This window comes from Sinocyclocheilus grahami, unplaced genomic scaffold, assembly GCF_001515645.1.
Source record: "Sinocyclocheilus grahami isolate Dianchi unplaced genomic scaffold, SAMN03320097.WGS_v1.1 scaffold281.1, whole genome shotgun sequence".
NCBI classification, from domain to species: Eukaryota; Metazoa; Chordata; class Actinopteri; order Cypriniformes; family Cyprinidae; genus Sinocyclocheilus; species Sinocyclocheilus grahami.
In genome coordinates, this window is record NW_015505460.1 from 748,362 (window position 1) to 774,521 (window position 26,160).

General features: G+C 38.1%; 1 protein-coding gene across 1 annotated transcript in view; it reads right to left on the reverse strand.

Annotated features, from left to right (window-relative positions):
* The window catches only part of LOC107600281 (leucine-rich repeats and immunoglobulin-like domains protein 1), a 44,537-nt gene that overhangs the window by 4,433 nt on the left and 13,944 nt on the right, over nucleotides 1-26,160 (reverse strand). Inside the window, exons 2-14 of the mRNA XM_016292131.1 lie at nucleotides 19,242-19,313; nucleotides 18,246-18,320; nucleotides 12,703-12,840; nucleotides 12,446-12,589; nucleotides 10,645-10,788; nucleotides 9,686-9,829; nucleotides 8,760-8,903; nucleotides 6,447-6,527; nucleotides 3,776-3,847; nucleotides 3,340-3,411; nucleotides 2,496-2,659; nucleotides 2,070-2,390; nucleotides 210-491 (exon numbers count right to left, since the gene is read on the reverse strand). Coding sequence (XP_016147617.1) covers nucleotides 210-491; nucleotides 2,070-2,390; nucleotides 2,496-2,659; nucleotides 3,340-3,411; nucleotides 3,776-3,847; nucleotides 6,447-6,527; nucleotides 8,760-8,903; nucleotides 9,686-9,829; nucleotides 10,645-10,788; nucleotides 12,446-12,589; nucleotides 12,703-12,840; nucleotides 18,246-18,320; nucleotides 19,242-19,313 — 1,853 coding nt within the window. The remainder of the gene's footprint in view (nucleotides 1-209; nucleotides 492-2,069; nucleotides 2,391-2,495; nucleotides 2,660-3,339; nucleotides 3,412-3,775; nucleotides 3,848-6,446; nucleotides 6,528-8,759; nucleotides 8,904-9,685; nucleotides 9,830-10,644; nucleotides 10,789-12,445; nucleotides 12,590-12,702; nucleotides 12,841-18,245; nucleotides 18,321-19,241; nucleotides 19,314-26,160) is intronic.

Genomic DNA, 26,160 nt, shown 5'->3' on the forward strand with positions numbered 1-26,160 from the left:
ACTTCCTCTACCCCCGGTGACCTCTTTCCTGACCTTTGACCTTCAAGCCCGCACATAAAGCCCAGCTGCTTCAGATGGGGAACGAAAAAACATTCTTACGCAGAACTAAGCAGGGGGTAGCAAAACTTCAACAGCTTAAAAAACAAATCCATAATGAGATAAAAAAAGGGTATTTTTACATAGTGTAAATATGGCAAAAATGGTCATACCTAGCACTGTTAGAGTGACGTTTGCGGAGATCATGCCCGCCGTGTTTTTTGCCGTGCAACTGTACATGCCCATATCCTCAGGCTTCACGTCCATGATGAAGAAGACATCGTCATCAGGCATTACACGCATGCGGCGCTCTCGGGCGGCAGGGAAATCTGTACCACCATCTTTCTGCCATGCCACTTGGGGAGTGGGATGTCCTTCAGCCGCACACTCCAACCGCGCCTTCGTGCCCGTCCGGATCGTGATGTCGCGTGGGGTCTTGACAAATGAAGGCAGCACTGAGCGCATAGAGAGGCAAAGGGAAAATTAGCCCTAGCAAGGATTATTCCCATAATGTTGCTACATCAGCACCAAACAAGCCCAGCATTCATAGCTGTGACTAACTCAATTGGCGATGGGAAATGGCTTGATTTGGACGGGCATGAAACCAAAATGCCTCAGGACAATCAATTTGCATCTGCTGCTCGAACTGACAAGGCATGTAATCCAAGCGTATTGCTAACAGCAGAGAAAATAAAAATGCCCAAATTCTAGTGGCACAGTTCAGTCTGAATGTAAAATATATACAATTCACTGAAGCAAAAGCTCTGAGCAAATGTTGCATGATGGGAATTTAGTGCAACTAGTGTGACCTGTGTGTTTAAAAAAATTACAGGTTAGACGGCCTTAAAATTACCTTCAAAAGCAAATAATTTTAGACTTTTATATACATAAATAACACAATTATGAATTTATATGTATAAAATAGTACTTAAATATTATATAAACATTATATTATATGTGACCCTAGACCAAATGCCCAAATTCTAGTGGCACAGTTCAGTCTGAATGTAAAATATATACAATTCACTGAAGCAAAAGCTCTGAGCAAATGTTGCATGATGGGAATTTAGTGCAACTAGTGTGACCTGTGTGTTTAAAAAAATTACAGGTTAGACGGCCTTAAAATTACCTTCAAAAGCAAATAATTTTAGACTTTTATATACATAAATAACACAATTATGAATTTATATGTATAAAATAGTACTTAAATATTATAGAAACATTATATTATATGTGACCCTAGACCACATCATGTTCCATGAAAATATTTTGTAAATTTCCTACTGTAAATATATCAAAACTTAATTTTAGTTTAGTAATATGCAATGACTTCATTTGGACAACTTTAAAGGCGATTTTCTCAATATTTAGCTTTTTTTGCACCCTCAGATTCCAGATTTTCAAATAGTTGCATCTCGGCCAAATATTGTCCTATCCTAACAATCCATACATCAATGGAAAGCTTATTTACTCATGAATATTGATGTACAACAACTATAATTAATAATATATTATTAAAATATAATATTCAGGTAGCTGGGTTAAAAAAATCTATTTGTATAAATAAAAAGTTGAACCAAAAGTATTTTAACTTTTTTATTTTAATGGTTATATATTTTAAACATTTAAAATATTTTAATATATATATTAAATTATTTATTTAAATATGAATTAAACATTATTATTTCAAGTCTTAAAGGAAATTATATATTTTATTATTTGTTTATAAGTCAATTAAGAATTAAATAAATGACAACTACTGTGAATTAAGCACTTACTGACTACTGACTTTTTGTGATTTAAAACACAAATTATGTAAATAGCATTTATTTGTATGACAGTTAAATGTCAGTTTGTACAATTCACAAAATGTTCCCACTAAAACAAACTGTCTGAATGATGGGAATTGTGTGGTGAGAATGGGATGGGAACTTGTATAACTGTCTAGGAACACCTTACATAGTCAACTGAAGTGGAAAACGGATATGGAAGAGTACCAATGTAGTTTACTAATATATAGTTGAGAAATGTACCGTTTACAGTGACCCGGGCCCTGTTAGAGTAGGAGGAGCCAAAGTGATTGCTGATGATGCACTGGTAGCGGCCCTCATGGTTGAAGGTGACGTGCCGGAGGTGGAGGATAGTGGTGTACTCCATCACCCCTCCGTCACTGGCCCGCACGTGGGCGAAATTCTCCACCTCGGCTTGACGTAGTGTCTCCTGGTCCTTGAGCCAGGTGAAGGTCATGGGCGAGCTGCTGCTGCTGGCGGCCGTGCAGGTCAGACGCACATCTTTGCCCAAAACTGCTGCTGTGGTGACAGGGTGAACGGTGATCTGGGGTTTAGGAAGGTCATCTGGAGGGGAAGTACGAGGATAGAGACATTTTAACACACCATTAGATTAAGTTTCTTATTGTGACTGACTTGTTTGCTTGTTAAAGACATTACAGCACTGCTTACCACAAACAAAGCTCTGTGATGGGACCTGGTAGATGCTGCTGCCCTTTAGGCTCTCTGGGTGGGCACATGTGGCCTGAACGCCAGCCTTCAGCCCTCGTGTTACCAGCCACTCCGGAAACCAGTGCAGCTGGCAGTCGCACAGAAAACTATCACTCTGAATATGACTGCAGAGAGAGGGATCGAAAGAAAGATGAGTGAAAGCCAGACAGCAAGCATTTGAACTGTAAACTTCAACATGATGTAGATGATTTGACAGAAGTGAATTATTGTGCACATTTATGTCCGGTTACAATAGTAGCCTCCAAATAACATCTGGACTTTAACATACATAACACACTGGTTTTACCTTAATTTAATATGCATAGCATAACGTCAATTTAAAAAAAAACTAATAATAATAATTAAAAGCAGTACAAAAAAATGTATAGTAAATTAAAAAGGAATAATTTCAGATTAAATGATTTCAATATTTAAGAATATATTATTCCAACAACAATTTTTTATGTGTTCATTAATGCGGCATTTATTTTCTTTAGGATTCCTTGAGCAGAAAGTTCAAAAGAACAGCATTTATTTGAAACAGAAATGCATTCATTCCTCTTTCAAAAAGTGTATATCTAAATAATGGCAACTTTAAATAATAGTATTATAAATAATACATTCTCAGGTACATGGGTTTAAAAACTTAACTAAAGTGCACTTTTGAATATTAAAATTGTTATTTGTCATGTCATACTTTGCATTTTAATTAACTGTCAGCCAAACATTCATGATGCCAAGAAACATTATAATCGGCTGAGTAGCTGTGCGTGTGAACAGGAGCACGTGTATTAATGGGACTCACAGGTAACGCAGGTTCTTCATCTTGCTAAATGCCTCGGGTTGGATGGAGCGGATGGCATTTTCCCCCAAGTTCCTGTTGAGAGATTAAACAGGGCCCTCAGGCGTGACAGAAAGAGGACATGGGAACGCTCACATACAGCTGCTGCACTGGCATGCAAATCTGAACAAGGTGGAAAGACCCCAATATCAGACGGAGAGTTACAGTGTCTGCAGAAGTGCTTAAAAATGCCATTTCTTCTACGAAACTGACCATATGCTCCATAACCTTGTTCCTGTGCAAGTTAAAGCTGGCTCTAACGAGACAAGAGCAGCTGGCCTTGCAAACCACCCCGTCCTCTCCTTTTACAAAGACACTATTAAATTGCTAGCAGCCCTCTTAAGCATTTACTTTTGGCAGCCGCTGCTGTAGGGGCCGAACGGCATTGTGGGATACTCACAGGTGCTCCAGAGCCTCCAGGCCCGAGAAGGCTTTCTTGGCCACCGACTTGATCTTGTTTCCAAACAGAGTTCTGCCATTTCCAGACACGCAGAGAGAGAGAGAAAGAGAGTGCACAATTAGTTGGGCTGAATCTGATAAGAGAAGGGGATTGTGGGATTGGAAATCCGAACTGAGTAGAGATTAGGAGGAGGGTGAGGAATCGGGGCCCGGCGCAGCTCTTCAAAGCTGACTTTTATCTTTATTAGAATTTAATAGCGATGACAGGGTGGAGCCCAGAGCTTGAGGTCACATGAAAAGGAGCTTCGGTGGCTGGAGGACAAGACGGCTTGTAAAGTAATAAAAGTGGCCTTGTCAAGGCTGCGGTTCGAACCCCTTGTAGGGGCTAATCCTGCTCGCTCTTCAAAACCGGCCGTACGCGTGCACACACACCGAGGGACGGTGAATGGGCTCCCTCCCCCCCCACTGACACGATTTCCATTCTTAAGCATGTTGGACCAAAACAAGCCTCTGACAGTGCACTTCCTGTCCAAGAGGGCTCAAGACTCCTCAGATAGCACCATGAAGGCCGGCACCACCTCATATAAACCAAATTTGACACCTGACAATGTTGTCGTTTCAATCAGGGGATGATCTTTCTGGCTTTGGGTCGGCGGATATTGGCTCACAACCTGAGGCGTGTCAGGAGCTGCTGCATGCTGGGATAAACAAGACTTTCATAGCAGCTTGCAAAAGCAGGGATGCACCAATATCCATAATCTGATCATTATTCTCATGTTGTATATAAATCTATAAAAATCTTGGAAAAAAAAAAAGTCTATATTTTGTTTTAATAAATTTAATAAAACCATGTTTTAAATGCTACAAGTGAATTCAGGCATCACTTTGTAAAGGATACACTGATATTAAAATTTCGACTGATATCGATAATCTGATTTTTTTTATGTTATGTTATGGCTGGTAGCTGATAAATGGCTGATGTAAAAAAAATCTCTATAAAACGATTTTGTCTTAATGAATACAAAATAAACTAAAGCCATTTCAAAGCACTTAGGAACCACAACAGCAATGTACATTATGAAAAAATAATAAAAAAAAAATTAATATGTTTTAACAATATACCAAAATAAATTTGAATGATACTATCATTTGATATGGTTCTAAAATATACAAAAAGCATTATGAATAAAATTTATAGTCTAAAAATGTACATTCCTTAAAAAAAAATAAAAAAACATGAATTCGCAAAATAAAATTTCGACTGATATCGATAATCTGATTTTTTTTATGTTATGTTATGGCTGGTAGCTGATAAATGGCTGATGTAAAAAAAATCTCTATAAAACGATTTTGTCTTAATGAATACAAAATAAACTAAAGCCATTTCAAAGCACTTAGGAACCACAACAGCAATGTACATTATGAAAAAATAATTTTAAAAAAATTAATGTTTTAACAATATACCAAAATAAATTTGAATGATACTATCATTTGATATGGTTCTAAAATATACAAAAAGCATTATGAATAAAATTTATAGTCTAAAAATGTACATTCCTTAAAAAAAAATAAAAAAACATGAATTCGCAAAACAATATCATCTTAAAGAGCCAATTAAAGCATTCATTTAACTGTAAAAATGAGAATAAAATATAATAAATAAAACAAATCTCACTTCTAGAGTAAAGTTTCATGAGAAACACCTAGTTTTTTCAATATGTGCTTGCAGGAGTCACCCCGGAAAGCCCAGCCCCTGCCGTGTCTGTCAGCGGACTGATGGTCTGTGTGTGTGCGACAGTATCTGTCATCTCCTGAAAGACTAAGACATCACCTCCGGCCCCCCCACCATTTCTGAAGCAACCACCCATCTGCAGGTCACCTTCTGGGCAGTCTCGAGCCCTGGACTTCCATACCAGCCCCATAACTCAAAAAGATCTAGCAGTTCACTCCGACCAAACTTGTGGTTCCAAATAGAAACCATTGAAATAGATGCTATGTGGATCCGTTGACATCATGAGCAGGTGCGCATGGAATCTGTGCATGAACATTTAGGGCGTACAAATGAGCCACAAGCAAATTATCAAACAAAACGACAAGATTTTATCTGTAATCTACTAAAACCAGAGTCGGCTGCCTTCCCCGTCTTGCGGAAACAAAACAGCAGAAAAGACTTAGATGTTGTGCACATCGCTCCCTAATTCTCCATTGCATATTCCCAGGAAGGTTGAATAGGATTTTTGGCAGGGGTGTGCATCAACAGGCGGCTTCCGCAGATTTGCGAACCTCTGCTCCCGTAACAAAAGGCTCAGTGCAGGGTGTTTGATGTGTCTGAACACCCTCGCTGATTCCATCACAAGAGCAAAGCCAAGAGCTCATCTCCTATCTGTCAATGATGAAAAGTGTTCGCCCCAGTACTCAAATTCAATTGAACTTGCCACTAAGGCTTCCCTTCCCAAATCTGCACTGCATATAAGGTGTGGGTTGAGGTTGCCTGCTCTTTCTCATTTATTTAACACAATAAAGCGTGGCATGATTTTGCAGTATGGAATTCAATGTAAAGTAGGATTTTGGGGATGTCACTTGTCTTGGTTGCACCTGGTGTAAGAATGTCCAAAATTAAAGTGAAGAAGGAAAAGTGATGGTTGAGATAAAGGAGAACGTGTGACACTCACAGCTTGTTGAGGATTTCCAGGTCAGTGAAGGCCCCATTGGTGTCCTCTATAGTGCCAGAAATGTCATTGTGGTCCAACTCCCTGCAGAGACAAAAAAAAAAAGAGATTAGGAAAGAAAGACGGAGAGAATAAAACAACTGACCCTTTGCTAAGCTCCGCCCACATCCCATAGAAATGTACTGGAAACTTTCACGAACAGTGATTTTTAGTAAATGTGCTAATAAATTGGAAAATATTGAAGGATATTTATTCTTTTGTGGTCTTGAAGGAATTGTGAAGCACTTTTTTAATTAATAAATTTTTACAAATAAATTTTGTTTTATTTTAAATGTCAGTTTTAAATATAGTATTTTAAGTAAAATTTTTATATGCATTTTATTTTATATGTGTTTTTTTGATCATTTCTGTAAAAAAAAAAAAAAAAAGGTGGGATTGGTCAGTGAAGTTTTAAAGGCGGGCCTGACAGACGTTCGGCAGTGGCACAAGCTGGCCTGGACACCTGGTTGAAAACAAGAAAGTCCAACAACACTCTCTTTCTTGCTCTCTCTCTCTGTCTGCCAACCAAGCACATTCTTTTCTTTGTGAATTGTGACATTAAGGAGCACAGCAACGCACAGGCCAATGCATGAATAATGCATGACAGCTGAAAGCGCTTTGCACAAACACATCTCTTTCACACAGTTGCACACATATACTCCGACAGCCGTTTGAATCAGTCAACACACCAACCGTGTTGGCAGGTAAAGGCGTCGCATGGGCACATCGCAGAATGCAACTCCAGACGAATCATGGACAAGCCCAGACGGTGCCAGCAGTCTGCCTACATGGCCTTAACTTTGACGCAATCTTTACTAATTCAAATTAGTTCTTCTAATTCAAATAATCATGTTTTAAACGCTTTTTAGTCAAGTGTACTTCATTTTTTACATGTATGCTATGGTATGGTAAATTTCATCATCAGTGTCCGCATCATAACTTTTCAACAATTTTTTTCTACACCGTTAAAAAGATCGCTATTGCTGAAAAAGAATAAATGTCTTTTTGAGGTGAGAGGGTGGAGGGATTGTGTCCGCTCCCTCCCGGCTGACAACCGCCCCCTTGGCTCTTTCTGTTACTTTCCCTCCATGCCTGGCCTCGGCTGCCAATTTCCTATTCTTTCTGGCTGGCTGCTTGTGAATGGACCCTGGCTTGTTAATGACAGTAGGGCCGGAGGCCCCCAGGCCCCCCTCGGCTCAAAGACGGTCCGGTTCTGGTCTTTCACACCCGACCAGGGCTCCCTCTCGCCCGGCCAGAAGCGCGTACCAATTAAAACCTCCCCTGCTTCTTTTCAACAGGAGCCCCAGTAAGGCACTAAAGCCATGATTAGATTAGAACTGGCTCGGATGAGAGCGAGAGAGCAAGTCAGAGAGAGAGAGAGCGATATAAAGGAAATCAAGCAAGTAAGACATAAAGAAAGGACAGAACAAAAGAAAACAGAGGCACTTCACAAGCCCCTTCCCCCCCACACTCTGCCCACTGCCAGCAGCGCTGAGGGCTGTGTTGTGCCTTGGCTTGTCACCCTACTGTGAAAAAGCCTTCATCTAAGAAAGTAAAGGCAGAATTCTTCTCTCTTTTTTCTTTTGAGACACTAAAATGGGGAGGGGCATGAAGTGGCGGTTGAGACTTTGTGTGTCTATAGAAGTCAGGCTGGAAGTTGGTCCCCCATAATGCCTTTCACTGTGTACAAAAAAGACGTCGCTGCTTCTAGGAGGCCTTGAGCAGGGTGCACATGTGCATCCAACTTTGGTGGGAACCAACAAGGAAACAATGAGAAAAGAAACCAGAAAGCTTAAAACCTTATGGCTACTTTAGCAAATGCCACTAAATCAATCAACACGTTCATCTGCAACAGTGCTAATTAATCTAGAAACTATGGCTGATTTGTTTACCCATTTCAAAAAAAGGAAAATGCTGTGGATCCATGCAGTTCATCAGTTGATTTCAATAGAAAGGGTGTGCTTCTTGCATTTGGGTTGCAATATATTCTGACATTAATTTTTTTTATCTCCTATTTTTTATAACTTTTTTTAATTATTCTGACGGTATAGAATGACTTAAAATTCTTGGGTAGACATTAAAAGGAATGTGATCAGGGCAGAATGAACTTGAACCTCATTCCCCCATTTGAGCACCACGACTCAATGTGACAGAACTGTGGCATGATGATTGGCATGTGAATTTCGGAGCCACTGTGCCACAGGTTTGACACCATCAAGTGTTTTTTCACATGCAGGCTAAATCCTAGAGGATTTCTCACAGAGTAAGGGCACTTACAGCGTCCGTAGGGAACTAAGGCCTCTAAACGCTCCCTCCGCGATGTGACTCATGGAATTGTGTCCCAAACGCAGTGAGTTCAGGTTCACCAGTTTGGAAAATCCACCCTCAGACAGCTTCGTCAGGTTATTATAGGACAAGTTCCTGGAAAAAATGAAAAACAAATGAGAATTTCAGAATCCAGAATTTAGTTTATCACAGCAGGCTGAACGTCCCATCGGGCCATCTTGTCCAGAATGCAATAACAGCCGTGTCATAAACCTATCTGCAAAATCACGGCTGACCACTCAGCTGATACCGCAGTCAACATGAACTACCAATAAAGCCTTGTTACCCCCACAACGAACAAGAGTGTTAGCTAGAGGAAGATATCACGTACAGGGAGGACACGATATGCTTGACAGGACTGCCCGCTGTATACACACATTCACCCAGATAAGATCACTTTCACTCAGGTACAGATCTCTTGGCAGACATATACGTGGAGGATTATGCTGTTTTCTTTAACTAGCATCAAGAGAGATGAGTAAAAATGAGGCTGAGCTCCTAAGCGCCGGCAATCCAGTGCATCATTAGGGGATAAACAGAGCTTATCTACAGCAAGACGAGGAGTGCTGTGTGTTTAGTGCAGTAGGTGATACTGCGGACAAATGCTTTCTTGTAATGTAAAGATTGGGTGCGATTAATTCTTTACCAGGTGTCAAATTTGAACCGTAACCAAGATGATATCCTCTTGTATATTTCCTACTGAATTCTATTTTATGTTATGCACACTACCATTTCAAAGTTTGGGGCAAGTAAGAAATTAATGCTTTTATTTAGCAGGGACTTAAAAGTAAAATTTTTCTCTTAAACAAGAAATAGATGTAAATATTTATTTATAAAGAAGAACAAGGAGGAGACCGATAAAGAGAGTGATTTCTCACAGTTCTCGGAGTCTCTCACAGAAGCCCCAGCCCTCAGGGTTAAAGTTAGAGATGGAGTTGTTGGAGAGATAGAGCTGCAGGAGCGACTCCAGACCGTAGAGAGAGCCGCTGTTCACCTCCCGCAGACTGTTATAGTCCAGGTGCCTGTAGATGACAAAAAAATCCTTCACTCTCATCATGAGCAATGTGGTGGATGTGCATTTGATTTATATGTAATATAAATGGTCTATTGTGAGAAATATTAAAGGGATAGTTGACCCAAAAAATGACAATTCTGCCATTAATTACTCACCCTCATGTGGTTGGCAAACCCGTAAGACCTTCGAATATTAAGATATTTTTGATGAAATCCGAGAGCTTTCTGACCCTGCATAGACAGCAAGGGAACCACCACATTCAAGGCCCAGAAAGGTAGTAAGGACACCATTAAAATAGTCCATGTGACAGCAGTGGTTCAACCTTAATTTTATGACACTACGAGAATACTTTTTGTGAAAACCAAAATAATGACTTTATTCAACAATTTCTTCTCTTCCGTTTCAGACACGTGACTCACAGATTCCGTGACTCTTGTGAAAGCGTGGCAGAGACTGACACAGAGGAGAAGAATTGTTGAATAAAGTCGCTACTTTTGTTTTCTTTGCTCACAAAAAGTATTCTCGTAGCTTCATAAAATTGAGGTTGAACCACTGATGTCACATGGACTATTTTAATGGTGTCCTTACTAACTTTCTGGGCCTTGAACGTGGCGGTTCCCTTGCTGTCTATGCATGGTCAGAAAGCTCTCGGATTTCACCAAAAATATCTTAATTTGTGCTTCAAAGATGAACGAAGGTCTTATGGGTTTGCAACCACATGAGGGTGAGTAATTAATAACAGAATTTTCATTTTTGGTTGAACTATTCCTTTAATAATTATCTAGCAATATTTAGGTTGTGGTAATGAAGGTTTGGACTCACAGAACTCTCATCCGGGCCAGACCCCAAAACGCCCCATCCGTCAGCTTGCTGATGTTGTTTCTCTGAAGCTTGAGAACTTCTAAACTGCTCAAACCTTGGAAGGTGAGTCCCTCAATCAACCGCAACTTGTTCCTGCTCAGCTCCCTACAAAAAAACACACAATTAAAATGTGAATTAAAAGCATTACCAATAAGGTTAAAGTCTTTGAAGAAATGATGCATGATATTGTGAAGACATACACAAATAAAAATAACGGTTCTTTATTTGCATCTAAGATAAAAACCTTTAACATCCTGGTGGGAAAAGGTTCTTCAGATTATTAAAATGTCGTTTACTTTATGTACTGAAAGATTCTTATATGACATTGCTGCAAAACCTCCTTTTTGTAACCTTTTTTTTTTCTAAAGAGTGTAACGTTGTAAACAGGCAGCATGTCCAGCTGACCATCAGCTCAAATAAAGCGGCTCTGATCCCTCTTTGATGTCATAACTAACTAACCTATCCTTCTCGCTCACCAACATAGCTGTGGCTTTGTGGTTGCTCAAATGCACTCCAGGTGTGTGTGAGGTTTAATATGAGCTTATGTTGCCTCATGCATACAGAGATTCAGTATCACTCTGTCCAACTGAAGAACAAAGCACATTTTTGATGGAAGTCTGATATGAGCAGAAACAAAGAGCTTAGCTACAGATGGTTAACGCTCGGGGCACAGATAGATCCATAGATCTGCAATGGAGAGAAAGTATTGTCCTGCTCTGATGTTTACCAATGGTTCTAAGATCCTGAATGCTGATACCTTTCAAATAACATGTGGAAGCCAGTGTCGGAGAAAGTACTTTAAACTGTAGTTTCCAAAGCTGCTGGAATACAGTTTAAACTACTCAGCTACTCTTAAGTTAAAAATAGTTTATCCATCCTTTAAAAACGTTTTTGTGTAACAGCTGGACGAAATGCAGTGGAAAGGAACAAAACTTGAGTTTACTTTTTTACCTAAAAACAACACGCATTATGCATGCCGCTAAAAAACGTGTTGTGTTCCAACTGACAGCAAATGCATTTAAAGAACATCTGACAAAAGGGTTTTACATTAATTGAAGCACCTCTGCTAATAATCAAAACCCAAAAAAAACAAAATTGGTGCACACTACCAAAAAGTTTGGGGTCAGTATGATTTTTTAATTTTTACTTTTCAGTAATAGTGTGAAATATTATTACACTTTAAAATCACTATTTTAATGTTTATATATATTAAATAATTCTTAATAAATAATTTATAAATTATATATAATTCAAATGATCTATATATATATATATATAAAATTTATCATTTCAAATGATTATATATAATTTAAAATGATTATATTATTTATTTTAGTATATTTTAAAATTATAAATTATATATAATTCAAATGATCTATATATATATATATATATAAAATTTATCATTTCAAATGATTATATATAATTTAAAATGATTATATTATTTATTTTAGTATATTTTAAAATGTAATTTATTCCTGTGCAGGCAAAGCTGAATTTCTAATCTTTAGTCTCACATGATTCTTCAGAAATTCAGCACTGATTTGGTGCTCAAGAAACATTTCTTCTTCTTATGAAAGTTGATAACAGTGGCACTGCTTATGGAAACCATGATACGTTTTTTTTTTATTCTATGAAACAGTTTCTAGTTTTTTTTTACTATTATAAATGTCTTTACAGTCACTTCTGCTTAATGCATCCTTGCTGAATAAAAATATTAATTTGTTTAAAAAAAAGTATATATACAGTGTAGTGCACTCACAGTTGTGTGAGCTTGGGCAGCTCCAGGCCTTTGACAGGAAGCTGGGTCAATCGGTTCCGGCTCAATCTGAGGATCTGCAGACTCCCGGCGAGGTTCTTAAATGCCCCGAACTCCAGATGAACAATCTTATTACTGCTCAGGTGCCTACAGAAATGAAATATCACGCTTCAGATTGTGAAAGAACACAGTATTACACGAAAACACAGACGTTCACAGTTCTATCAGTTTGAAAGAGAGAGAACGAGTGGGTTTCTCACAGGTCCTTGATTTGTAACCCCGGAGGGAAGCAGTGCTCTCTCAGCTCCGTGATCTCATTATTACTCAGATCTAGAGTCTCCAGAGCAGTGAAGTTCTGCAGCAGGCTCCCCTCCAGTCTGCGGATTTTATTATGGTGCCTAGAAGGAAAAAAGAGCACATCATCTATTATAACTAACTCTACACACAGCTGTACAAACCTTCAAGGAGTGTTTAATACGTTTTCACGTGACTCGCTGGACAGATTACAGACTAATCTGTTGTTTAATGTCTACACGGATCGGGCAAACAAATTGAACATCCTGACAAAGACTAAGACCATAGATCTGATTTCAAGGGTCACAATCCTTAAGTCACGTTATCGCAGTGTTTTTCTGTTTATTAGTGCATAGGCAACTATGCGAAACCATATGTTGACCCACATATCTGCGCTGATAGGCTGCTGGCTGCTCTAACCACATGAGGCTCTTTCGGAGAGAATGTGTCAATAGGGCTTTGAAGCCCAATGGAGACTTGTTTCCACACACGCCTTCAGAAGTGCCAAGTGACTGTGGCTTGATACGGTAACTTGATTTGTCAACACACACATGCAGACGCACAAACACATACAAGTCTGGAATCCCAAACAAAACCCAGCTATGGTGACAAATATCAGTCAGATGAAAGATTCATCTAAACCGGTGGATGTCTGTTTCTGTACGTATAGCTTTGGATGCAACAGAAGAGATTCAAATAAAATGCTTTCATTCTATTCCGGTTTACAGTGAAAAGACAGCTATATGCCACTTCATTTCAACAATGTTTTTTCACACAAGAACAATTTTCATCTAGTTTTTAGTGCAAAATTTGTTTCGTTTAGTCGCACAAAAGAGTAACAAATCATGCATACAACATTATTTTATTATTATTTTTTTTTTCAAATCCTGCACTGGATTTGGATTGGGTTGTAAATGGACTGACCCTTTTGTTTTGTTTTTGCGAAAATGTCATAATTTCCACACTGGACTTGGTTTGAGAATCAGCAATTAGTGTTGCTCGCAAATCTTTTGTTCTCTTGTAAGTTTAGTCACATCAGACTTGGACAGTTCTTAACTAAGTAAAGACCAATCAAATTACAGTTTTCTCTCATGGGGGCTTTGGATTTCTGTCCTTTCCCCCCTTTTCCCTGCTTCTATTTCTCTTCAGAGTTGAGGCATGAGAAAGCAGCTGACTTAAGAATCACACTTGTTTTTGCCGGCCACAGAAGGAATGGCGAGGTCAAGGCTCTCCACATCTGGAATTTGTTTTGGGGTAGTTTCAGAGTAAGCCACCCCTGCACTGGAGAATGGGACAGTACTAAAGAAACAAATCCGAAAATCTCCCTCTAATAAACTTGCTATTAAATAAGACATAGCGGGCATAAGGAAATGGCGCTGCATTAGATGAAAGCTTCATGTACAAGCTTTGGGGTAAACACTGTGGGATTGGAATATAGTTCATTCAATACAACGTTATATAGCAATGTACCCTGGTATTACCTTTTGGTAATACCTATTATTTGGTAGATTGGTCCATGAACTTCCAATTCCAATATTCACCATAAAAGGTATTCGTAGAGAGTTCCTCAAAAAGAGATCTTCAGAAACATCCTCCAAGTCATACCTAACAGTCCAGCACTTGCACTATGATCAATGCTATCGAAACCCTATAAAGCCCAGGCAGACAAAGACAAGTCCGTGCTGGAACAACAAAGCCTCCTTATTCGGATTCCCGATTCTGCGCAAATCTCACAGTAAACACATGGTCCGCAGAGACCGAGAGGGGATTTCTGCTCTGGTTGTCTGCTGGCAGGTGTTCTGTGGGAGCCTGAGAGACCAGTGAGGCCTTTCCCAGTGAAGATGGGACCCAGCCGACACGCAGATGCTCCCAGGGTTGACCGTTTGACTGGGATTCTGGATGGGAAATGTGAGAAGAGGGGGAAAAGAACGAGGAATGGAAGGACAGAAGAAAGAGCGAGGGAGAACAACGGAAGGAAAGAGAAAAGGAGGGAGTACCCCCACTGTCCCACCTGAATAAACAGACAAGAGGGTATGGATAAGGACGAGTGCTGTGCTCACCACCCTACAGGATGTTCCTGTGACTAACAGAGCACTGAGACTCCACTGAGTAGCAGGTCAGCAGCTGGTGACCTTCACCAGGCAAAAAAACATGCTGACGTTAACAAGAGAAACGGCCCACACTCATGCATTGGCCATCCCAGGCCTGAATCCACAAAACGTTTTAAAGTGGTACTGTTGGGATCTGGATCAGATCTAGGATCTGGCTTACTCCATCTGGGTTACAGCAGATCCTAAAACAGACCCAATGCCAAAATGATTCTTTACAAATAGTTTACAAAGACTTTGCTTGCGGTTTAGTTGTTATTCTTATGCTTGTTTGGGCTAAACTGAGATGCTATAGCTGGGTTCCAGACCGGTGTCAGAATCAGTTGTTGTTGTGGTGAGAGAGCGTGGGAGCTGAATATCTCAGCCGGTTAATCCAACCAAAGCTGCACCACACTGAGGATTAGCAGTTTAGCTTCTTTAGGCAGCACTGATTGGCTTATCTGCTTGATGAACTCCAAAGTAAGGAGATGAAATGGTGGAGGTGGTTTGGGAAGGCTGTTCAGAGCTCTCAAAGATTAAATCAGGTAGTGATAGTATGGTTTGGGATGGTCTTCACAATGTCTTGCACAACCGTAAAAAAATTGGTTATTGGTGGTTCCATAAAGCAGCAACAGTTAGGGCCCTATGATTTCCGTGATGCGGAAAACACAGACGGAATCCAGTCATAAAAATGGAATTTACTGTATAATGCTGAATGTCACGAAATTCGCCAAATTTTGGACGAATAAGTAGGTCAGTACACTTAAATCAAAATGTGATATGTGACTAGTGCCTGCAAATGTTAAGCCACAAAAATACTATTTAAATAAGAATCCTGCATGTTCTGCGTGTCTGTGTGTGAATGAATTATTTACCAGAATTTAAATAAAAAATAAAATAAAAAAATTAATATAGTAATAATATTTTTTTTTTATAAAACCAATTAATTAGATATTATTTTGATCATTAAAATTTCATGGAACCATGGAATCCAGAAACTTAATGGAAAACACAGAATTTGTTAGTAATAATAATAATAATAATAATAATTATTATTATTATTATATTAATAAAATAAAACTGAATTTGAGAGAAAAAACATATTTCATAGGGCCTTAAAAATTTTATTTTTGTTAAACTTTTTATAAAGTGCTGTTAAATTGCGTAAGTTTCATGATTTCAATTAATTTGACATGCTTTTTGATTAATACTTTTTAATTAAACCATTAAAAAGAGTCTAAAAAAACTGAATGGTAAAAAAATCCAGAATCCAGAAAAATAAAAACAGAAAAAGCTGAATTTGGGAAAAAAATAAAAACGATTTTCATAGGGCCCTAAACAATCCTTTAAGTGCTATTGCTAACTTTTTGCCAACTTCATATTTCAGAATATTACAAAAATGAACTAACATTCTTAATATGTCAGTGATTTTATTGTGCTTTTTATTTGGCAAATACATTTTCATAAAAGGATATAAATATTACTTCTTTTTTCTTTTGGCTTAAACATTCAATCTAATAAGCATCAATGGCTACTTTAATAAACCACTGGTTTCTTTAAAAATAAAAATTGCCAGCTTGAAAAATTGTCAAACATATGGAAATATGAAGATAGGATATCAAGATCGTTTAACAAATTGTTTAACATAAATAAATGTGATTTGGTCTCCAAATAAACCCCCAGCCCTAAATACAACTCATACAACTAGCCAGTGTAACATTTGTCAAACACTCCCCAACAGCTGACAATCATAACGCACTAGAACTATATTTCAATGTCCATTTGTATTATATGGCTTGCATTGACCGTAGACCGTATGCTGCACAGCACACTGTGACAATATGACTGTCAACAGTCAAAGGAAATGAATAAAATCAGTAGAATGGCAACTGTTTAAACACTTCACCAGAGAGAGAGAGGGAAAAAGAGAGCTACTGTTAAAATGTCGTACTCAGTTCAGATGAAACGGGGCATTGAGGAGTTTGATGCCGGTGACAGACGCGGCTGTATTTTAGTGCTGGCTCTGTGGCCGTATCACAGGGAGCTGCTGTCCGACAGCATTCCAGCTGGTGAACTCAGAGGGGAGGAATTCTGTGAGCGGAGCTGCGTTCCAAACAAGAGCCATGAGCAGGAGCGGGGTCAGGTGTTCCTCACAGGTGGAAACTGAGACCTCTCGCTCTTTCTGTTCCTAACCCTTCAACCGCCTGTATCGGTAACCACCCATCTCGCCCCCTTCCGACTGACCCCTCCCCCATTATCTCGGTTTCTTTTTTTTAATACAGTAAACCACTTGATTGACAGCTACAGCTGGGCGTTCTACTGCATTCAGCTGTGCGGCTCAAAAAAGATGAGCCCTTCCCGATTTGCGGCGGCCCTCCATAGCGACAGGCCTCGAACCAAGGCCAAAAAAAGAAGCACTCTTCCATTTGGACCTAAATTCCCTGATCATCACCCCTCATTCCAACCTTTCCCGATACCCTCCAAGCACAGCTCGGCATGGTAATATCAAATGTTCGAATCCTGTGAAGTGAAATAAACAGTCATCAGGGTTTTCATCATTTCTGGGAGACGGTGATTAACTGTAAATCAATGAGGTCACACCATGAAAGCACAACTGCCCGCTATAAAGACACAGATCATTTTACCGCTCAAATGAACGACACATTTGGTAGTGGAGAGATATATTACAGATGGGAACATGATCCATGCAGAAGACAGATTACTGCTGGGCTATCAGTCGGTGTGAAGGAGATACGGGCAAACTGGTGCTCTGAAACAGGGCTCTACAGATTGAACATGAACAAGTCTACAGTCAAGCATTATTTAAAGTAATAGTAATGTAAAGGTGAAGCTGTACTTTTTTGATACTTTGATGTAAAAATATCACTGCTTCTAAATTCCTCATTTTAAAATTCTGTTTGGTGACGTACTTCTTTAATATTATAGTACAAACCTGCCATTCAGTACTGATATTTGCAGCTTGAGCAAATCTAGCCGTCTTACTAAAATGCTGTGAAAACTCACAAACCATAACTGTGTACCTGGATGCCAAGGAAGGAATGGGCTAAACCGCCAAGAAACAAACACATAAACGTGATCACTCCAAATAAGGCAGTAATTCTCCAGGGTAAGGCTAGTAAAGGCAGTCCCACCAGTCTGAGTTTCACAGCCAGCAACACTAAACACCGTCTACTAGAAGTGGGAATTTTAAGGTGTGCACAGTTTTGCTATCTGACTTAATAACCACAAAAAATTAAACAAGTAGCAAATGGAAAGGCACTAGCTGACATGCTAATACTGAAATGTTCCCTGAAGAAAAAATGACTGCCCCGCACCATGCAAACAATCATTTGTGTCAAGTACAGAAAGTGCCACCTCAGCAGCAGCCATAATCACAGAGCACACAATGACGTTTCACTTACAAGTAGAGTGTAACGACTGTTGCTGCTGCGGCTCCAAATGAAGGGATGGATGTCAGCTTATTGTGGTCAAGCCTCCTGTCAAGCAAAAAACGGAACAAAATCCAGGTTACACATATCTTAATATAATTATCTTAACATTTCTAATAACATTTCTTACAATACAATAAATATAATAGATAGCTAGATAGATATCACACAGAAGTCATATTTGTATTTAATGTATTTTGCAGTAAATATAATAGATTTATAATATATAATAATACATTTAATATATATCTGAATATGTAATTAATGTATTTTACGATAAATATATTAATAAAATAAATTATATATATAAAAATATATGACAAGATGTTTAATGTATTGTTCTAAATATATATATTTAGCAAAACATTGAATTCAGATAGATAGATAGATAGATAGATAGATAGATAGATAGATAGATATTTTTACGTAAGGGTCTTGCTGACAATGACCATCAAAACATCAAGATGGTGAGAAAGAGGGAGAGAGAGAAAAGGAAAGTAGGCCCGTCTGGCTAAGGGCCAGACACAGTCCCTCAATGTATTAAATATTTACAGCACAGGTTAGTGGCTGGTGTCGGGTGATGATGGAAGGCGCTTATAATAGCAAACCTCTTTATTCCCATTCTCCGCCACTTTCAGGACAATAGCCACTAGCAAAAGTGCTTAAATATCCAATAGCACTGACAGCACGCTTTAAAATGATTTATGACCGATTGTGGCTAATGGCTGTAATTAATGTTATTACATGTTATTACAATTTAAGCTGAATTAAGATCAATATCAAGACACCATTGTCCTGAAAACAAACGCTGGTCTTGTGAAGGCCAACAACACCCTAGAACATTCTGTTACAGCCCTGAAAAAGTTACTAGCATGCTAATTGACTTTATTAATCAGGGACAGATTTACAGCTGATGCTGGGCAGATCTACAGGAGGTTTGGACTGGGGACACGGGGCTGTTCTACTCACACTTCTCTCAGGTTGGGCAGATTGGAGAGGATGTCCATATCGACTGCCGCCAGCTTGTTGTGGCTCAGATTTCTGAGTGAACAGAGAAAGGGAGGGGGAAGGGAGAGGGAAATTTATTAAAACACTTTATCCAGGCACTCATAACAGTCGACAGACTTTACTCTTTCAGTAAAAAGCGGTGACGTGAAAATGATCGCATTTCTCTCACGAGCAGACCCATTCAAGCACCCTAAATCTCTCGCCTCACTATATCTACAGCGCCAGCAGCAGCTTTCAACAACACACCGGACAATCTATCAGTCCGGTTCATCAGTGAAACGTGTCGTATCGACACTTATGGCCCATAAATCAGGACCATCAACAGCCTTCTTTAGCGGGACGTCATCTTCATTTCAGCGCGGTTCAGGCGAGCTTCAGACTGGGCTTGGCAGAGCGCTGGCCTCCTGCTGAAAGTCAGAGATTGATGGCATGTGATCTATAGAGCTCCTGTCAGCTCTGTGGTTTCTTCCTTCGCTCCTAAGCTACTGCATGCTCAGATTTTCCTTTTGGATGGGCCGCACCATTCATTCTGCATTGTTTATAGTAAGAGTAATTGGATTAAAAAGGGATTTAGTGTTAACTGATTTGATATTTTGCAGGAGCACTTGGCAGTATTTTTTTTCCATTTTTTATTATTTTTAGACATGAAAATGATGCAGGTTGGTTGGATTTGAACGGATTACATTTTGATTACTTTTCTAAATTTCTAATGAATGTTTTTAACAATGAATCATTTTCAAACATTTAAACCAGACAGGGTTAACCTTACAGTAGTACTCAACACTGATTACTGTCAGACTTTCAAAATCTTTATTCACTTGAATTAAGATTATAATTGAATTTAAAGCACAGCACACCACAAAATCAGACTTCAGCACCTCTTTTTACTTTGAGATTGTTCTTTAAATATATTTTAGGTTCAATATATTTCAATTTGGGAAAGATATCAATTACATCTGTATATGGGTGTGTGAGAAAACATTCAGATGTGACCCCTTTTGTAATTGTTAACATTTTCATATGTAACTGTAGTTTAATTACACGTTTTTCTCAGTAACTGTAACGAAGTACAATTACATTTATTTTGTAATTCAATTACGTAACTCCGTTACATGCAATTAGTTATTCTCCAACACCACTTACCAAGGCTTTGATCAAAAATACAACAAAAACGGTAATAATGTAAAATATTATTACAAATTAAAATAACTTTTCTGTTTTAATATATTTTAAAATGTAATTGATTCCTGTGATGCAAATCTTGTTTTGTTTTTATCATCACTCCAGTCTTCAGTGTCACATAATCCTTCAGAAATCATTCTAATATGATTTAGTTTCTTATTTTTATCAATGTTGAAAACAGTTACACTGCTTAATATTTTTGTGGAAACCGTGATACATTCTTACCTTTTTTTTTTTTAAAGCAAAAAAAAAAAAAAAACAGCCTTTATTTGAAACAGATATATTTTTCCAGGTATATTATTCAAATTTTTATTTTTTTTAAAGAGTTCTCAATTAAAAATATAATAGAGTAATTTTTTTTAAGGAATATATTAGGTTAAATGTATATTTTGTAAACAAATATTCAGGGCTAAATGTTTCGGCAAATGTATATTTGTTTATATATAAGTTTTTTGAACAATCCAGGTTAAACAGTTGGCAGTTTTGCACTTCCATTGTAAGTCTATGGGGCAACGATCACAGTGTAACAGGAAGTGTCCACCTGTAAAATCCGTTTAGAACGCTGCTTGTTCCTGCAAACACCAGGTATTGACTTTCGGATTATCTTCAACTCCCTGACTAACAGATTCAATGGCACACCCATCAAGTTCCACTTAGCAGTGTTAAACGTTTTAATCAGCAGCTCATCTGCGCTTGTAAAGAAACAACTGGATGGCTGTTCTTCCGTCTGCCGAGTCGATTTTGACAGGTTTGTGGGGCTACAGCTGGTTGTAAAGAAGCGGAATTACCTAACACACTAAATAATGTGTCTGTTTCTCACCCTGAGCTGTCAACTGCAGACTGTGAAGCTGTATGTATACAAACTTGAGAAAGAACAGACATGGACTATATTTACGATGGCCTTCTCAAACTGGGATTGTATACTGAAAAAAGTAAAAAGTTTGCTAATCACACTCTTAGTAGCTCAATTTGTCCCTATTCAAGCGGTAAAGTTACATAAACTAGAACGCAATTTAGTACTTTATTTGGTTAAGTTGAACAGGCAAAACTGTCACAATGCTTCTGTGGCTCGGCGGAGATAATAACAGAGTGAGCTGCCCTCAAGGCAATCGTCTGACAGAGGTGAACACAGCAAAATTGCAGTCCTGTACCATGAGGCAATTACCTAATTATACCAAAGCAAAGTCAAAAATTGCAGGCTTTGAGAGGCTCGCCAGGGGGCACGAATAGTGCCTAGAAAATCATCTACGTCATGTAGAATGCTAGTCACTAATCTGCTTTAGCTGTTTCCAACCTGCAAATTGTTAAGAGTGAGAGTAATGAAACCCACAATCTCGTCTTTCACACACCCATTACTGACTAATGCTCATATTAGTTTCCACTACAGAATTTTGAGGGCTGAAAAGGAGACCAAATACTGGGTTAAGCCATTTTACAATCATCTGGACTAAGATATAATGTGTTTGCCAACAGCTCTATCAGGTGTTAGTGGGTGGAGCTAATAAAGTGGTGGGAAGTGTTACAGTCATTTAAATGTTTTACTGTTATTCAGCCAATCAGACAAAAGGCTCAGACTAGATCGCATCAGTCTTCATGGGGACCTCGTGATGTTTGGAGAACTGACCTATGTCTTACCAGCCAAAAAGGATATGAGAGTGTTTATATAATCACCGTGTTTAATTCTCAGTGGCTCCACTTTGTTTAAGCCGCTTTATCTTATCAGATAACACTAACTTTCACACCTTCAGGCTGACCTTTGGGGCATAAATCACATGGTCGTTGTAACCGTACAGCAGGCAGGTTTTTTTGTGGCTAACACTGGAGTTTTGTGGCTTTTAGTCCATGTCTGTTAACTTTGAGGCACAAAAGTTTAGGGTCAGTATACAAAAATGCACTGTATGAACATTTGGGGTCAGTAAGATTTTTTTTTCATGTAAAAACAATAGTATACTTGTAATAAATGTAATTTATTCCTGTGATGGCCATTACTCCAGTTTTCAGTGTCACATGATGTTGAAAACAGTTTTTGAGTAAATCATTATTTTTTTTCAGGATTCTTTGATGAGTATTAAGTTCAAGTTCAAGAATATAAGCCTACTGATATTTCCCCTGTTTGAACAGAAATATGTAAAAATAACCAAAACATTAAGTTGCATCATGCGAACTTTAATGATTTCACTTACTAGGTTTGAATGTTTCAGCGTATTGCCAAAAAAAAAAACAATTGCTTCCTAATACAATTTGGCAGAAAAACGCTTCAATTCATATATAAAAAAAATTGATTTTAATACAATATTGAAAATGAACATTTAAGTCTGACAAAGAAAATTAAAACCAGTGATGATGATTAAGCTGTATGCTTTATCATATTTATTATTAAATCTCTTTATATTCTATTTTATATTTCTATATTATTGTGTATCAAGGCTAGAAATATTGCCAGAAATCTGAAGAAATTAATGAAAAATGTAGCACAAGTCGACTAATTAAACATGACTGTATGCGTAAATATATTTGCAAACTCAGACGATATGATCATGTTTCTATTCTTAAACGATATGTTTCATGCCTATTATGAATCAAACCATTAACAAACCCACTGGTCTTTACTCTGAGCTAAAGAAACACCTCTTCTCTTCCTCAGAGAGTCCTGCAGGCCGACTGGACCCTTAAAGGAAACCAGAAACACTTTTTTGGATCGTTAAGAAACTAGTGAGCGCAGTTGAAATTCCCTTTAAGGAAAGGTGAGTGCAATATGCTTTTCCAGCTCTAATAATGCTATATTCAAGAATTATCCAATCATCCTCTATCTGCTCAGCTCACTTCAATTTCAGTGAGAACAGAGAGCTCACACACTTCTACATGCTATTCAACCATTTTATAGCCATGACAAGAATGACTTCTAACCTAACCGCACTAGTACAGGCTAGTAAATTCAACTTCAACTCTAACAGCCATTGATGTCTATTTTTCTCGTTTCCATTAAACTTGAAGGCAAACGGCCAACAGTTTCCTATGCCAGGAAACCAAGGGTACGAGAACATTCACACCTAACAAAGGTCAAAGTCATTTAGGAAATGACCGGGGGTGGGGGAAGAGAAACACAACTAAAATAAATTCCCAATAACATACTGAACTTTTTTTATTTTTTTTATTTTAGGCCAGAATGATAATACATTCTCAAATATAATCACATTGATTTGAGTGTAAACAACATGGACCTGTTGATATGCCGACACCGAACTGAGCTCTGACATGCTGGCTCAATAAGGTATTGGAAATAATATACATTATATAGTTATGGCCTGTTATATTAACAATAAAAATGACTCTGTTATGTCAGTTTTTCCCTCAAGGGCCATATTGTGAGTCGAACGGCAAAGAGACGATCTTTATCTATCTTTATCGCTGATAAGCGGAGTGTGAACTTCGATCTTTGGAAGTGTGAAATGATGTCAATGATGGAGCTTTATGATGCAGCTGGAAGACAGAAGCGTCTTTAATGCACCCTGTTTCAGAGGGCCATAAACTAGTCAAAGAATAACTCCTCTGTCACAGCACTGAGCGAAGCAAAGAGCGAGAGACCAGATGGACAGACACTTGCTTCGCCAAAAGCCGCACAGCTTGTGCTCCTTTCTCTCTTGTTTCCTGCCATAAAGACCATTTACAGCCAGGCAACACCACTGATAGTGAAGCCAGGAGCTTCTGCCGACAGTCCAAACAAAGCAAAGAAAAGGGAGCGAGAGTATCGAATCTAGAGTCAAGATCATGAGATAAAGATCATCAGGAAGTGAACATTACACGGTGGGAGAGCAAGAAATTAAATATGAGAAAAAAGCCAACAAACAAAAGAAATCAGAGTAACATGAAGCTTAAATCCAAGACAAACCAGACGCATTTTAAAGAAAGTAGATGACAGAAATTGGCCCCAGGAGCCAGTAAGAAAAGGGTCTCTTTTTGCCTTAGGCCGAGTCAGTACCAGAACCACAGATGCCAGGCAAAAGTCCAACATGCTCACACTTGATTATATACACATTTGTTTAATTTTTAATCTTATAATGAAAACCAAGGGAGTGAAAATACGTCCTGCATAGTTACAGACCAGCTCGTGACAGATTGTTCCAGAAAACTTCAAAGTGAACAGAACAAGTGATTGTTAGATTACAGAGTTTCCCCCTGCATATGGTTTATTATCTTAACAGAAAGGAAAACTCTGGAGTAATTGCACCACTAGTTTAGCCGGAAACATCAGAGTGGTCAACTTCAGCAGTATATTCATCAAATTTAATTTTGTGGGTCTGTATGACCAGCAGAGTCAAATTTACATATGTACATACCAGGGAACAATTCAAACACAGCAAAGATACTGTATATATAGGACTTTTTGCCAATCATCTAAATAGAAAAGAAATCAATAAAAATAATATTATATGCACATTTACATACACTCAATCGTGACCAAATATATCAGACTAGTATTAGTATTATATTTAGTCTATATGCATTTAATAATTATAAAATAATTATGATATTGTACAATTATTATTATTATTGTTAATATAGACCTAGGTTATTACAGTTAACAAAAAAAAACTCTGTTATTTAAAAATAAGCAAATTATTAAAACTTATTTAATTTCAGCTAGTTGCCAAAGCAACACACTTCCTTTCATTTAGTTTGACTTGATGTACCAAAATAAAAATGTATAAAAACTATATGTACATATTAAATAATAAAAATAAAAATGACAAAAATATACAACATAATGACTAAAACAAAATTATTATTAGTAGTAGTATTAGTATTAGTATTAATAATATTATTATTATAAGAGCAGCAGCGCCGTTAAACATGAGAAAGGTGTGTTGATAATTTTGATTCATGGATACTGATTAGCTCAAAAAATGGAGAAAAGAAAACAAAAACGTTGAAAAATACAGAAATAAGCAGAAGTTGCGCATTTGCATTAATGTTCCTGATCACAAAAACTGCTGATCAACAGAATATGCATATCAACCTATACGCCTGCACATTATGGTTTAATGCCATAAAACGTCTGGAAACTATACGCAGTATGGGGTTAAGGGATAGTTTGTCAGTAATGCTTTCACAGAACGTTAAATGGTGATTTTAGTCTCCAGACCAAATGTGCTGGGGGTGCTCTATAAGGCCTGTTACTCTCCAATTCTCTCACCCCTCCCCTTTCTTTCACTCTTTTTTATGTCTTTTCCAGATCTCTAAACTCTTACCAGATGTACAGAATTTACAGATGAGTCATCCATCACTTTGTAGACACTTAAACAAAGGAGGGGAGAGAAGGAGGTGCTCAAATGTGTCTCAACAGAAAGAGAATCTGGAATATTTGTTTGATCCTTTTGGAATTTCAATTCTGGTACTAGTGTGGCTGCTATTCCCCTAACCGAGACATAACAACACTCGTCTACATCTAAACTAGTCCAAAAAGAAGATATTCGCTCTGTCAACTCGCCATTAAATCGCTAGTTTCATGTTTTATGTACATTAACAGACAAAACCTTGAATTTTGGCTGACTGGAAAAGGCCTGGGCATAAATCAATGGATAAAATGTCCTTGAATGCATGGAAACTCCACAAGAGCAGTGCTAACGGAAGGTGCCGTTAACCTCTGTGCCATGCAGGCCAAGCTAAACATGGCAAGGCACTCCTTTAACTCACAATC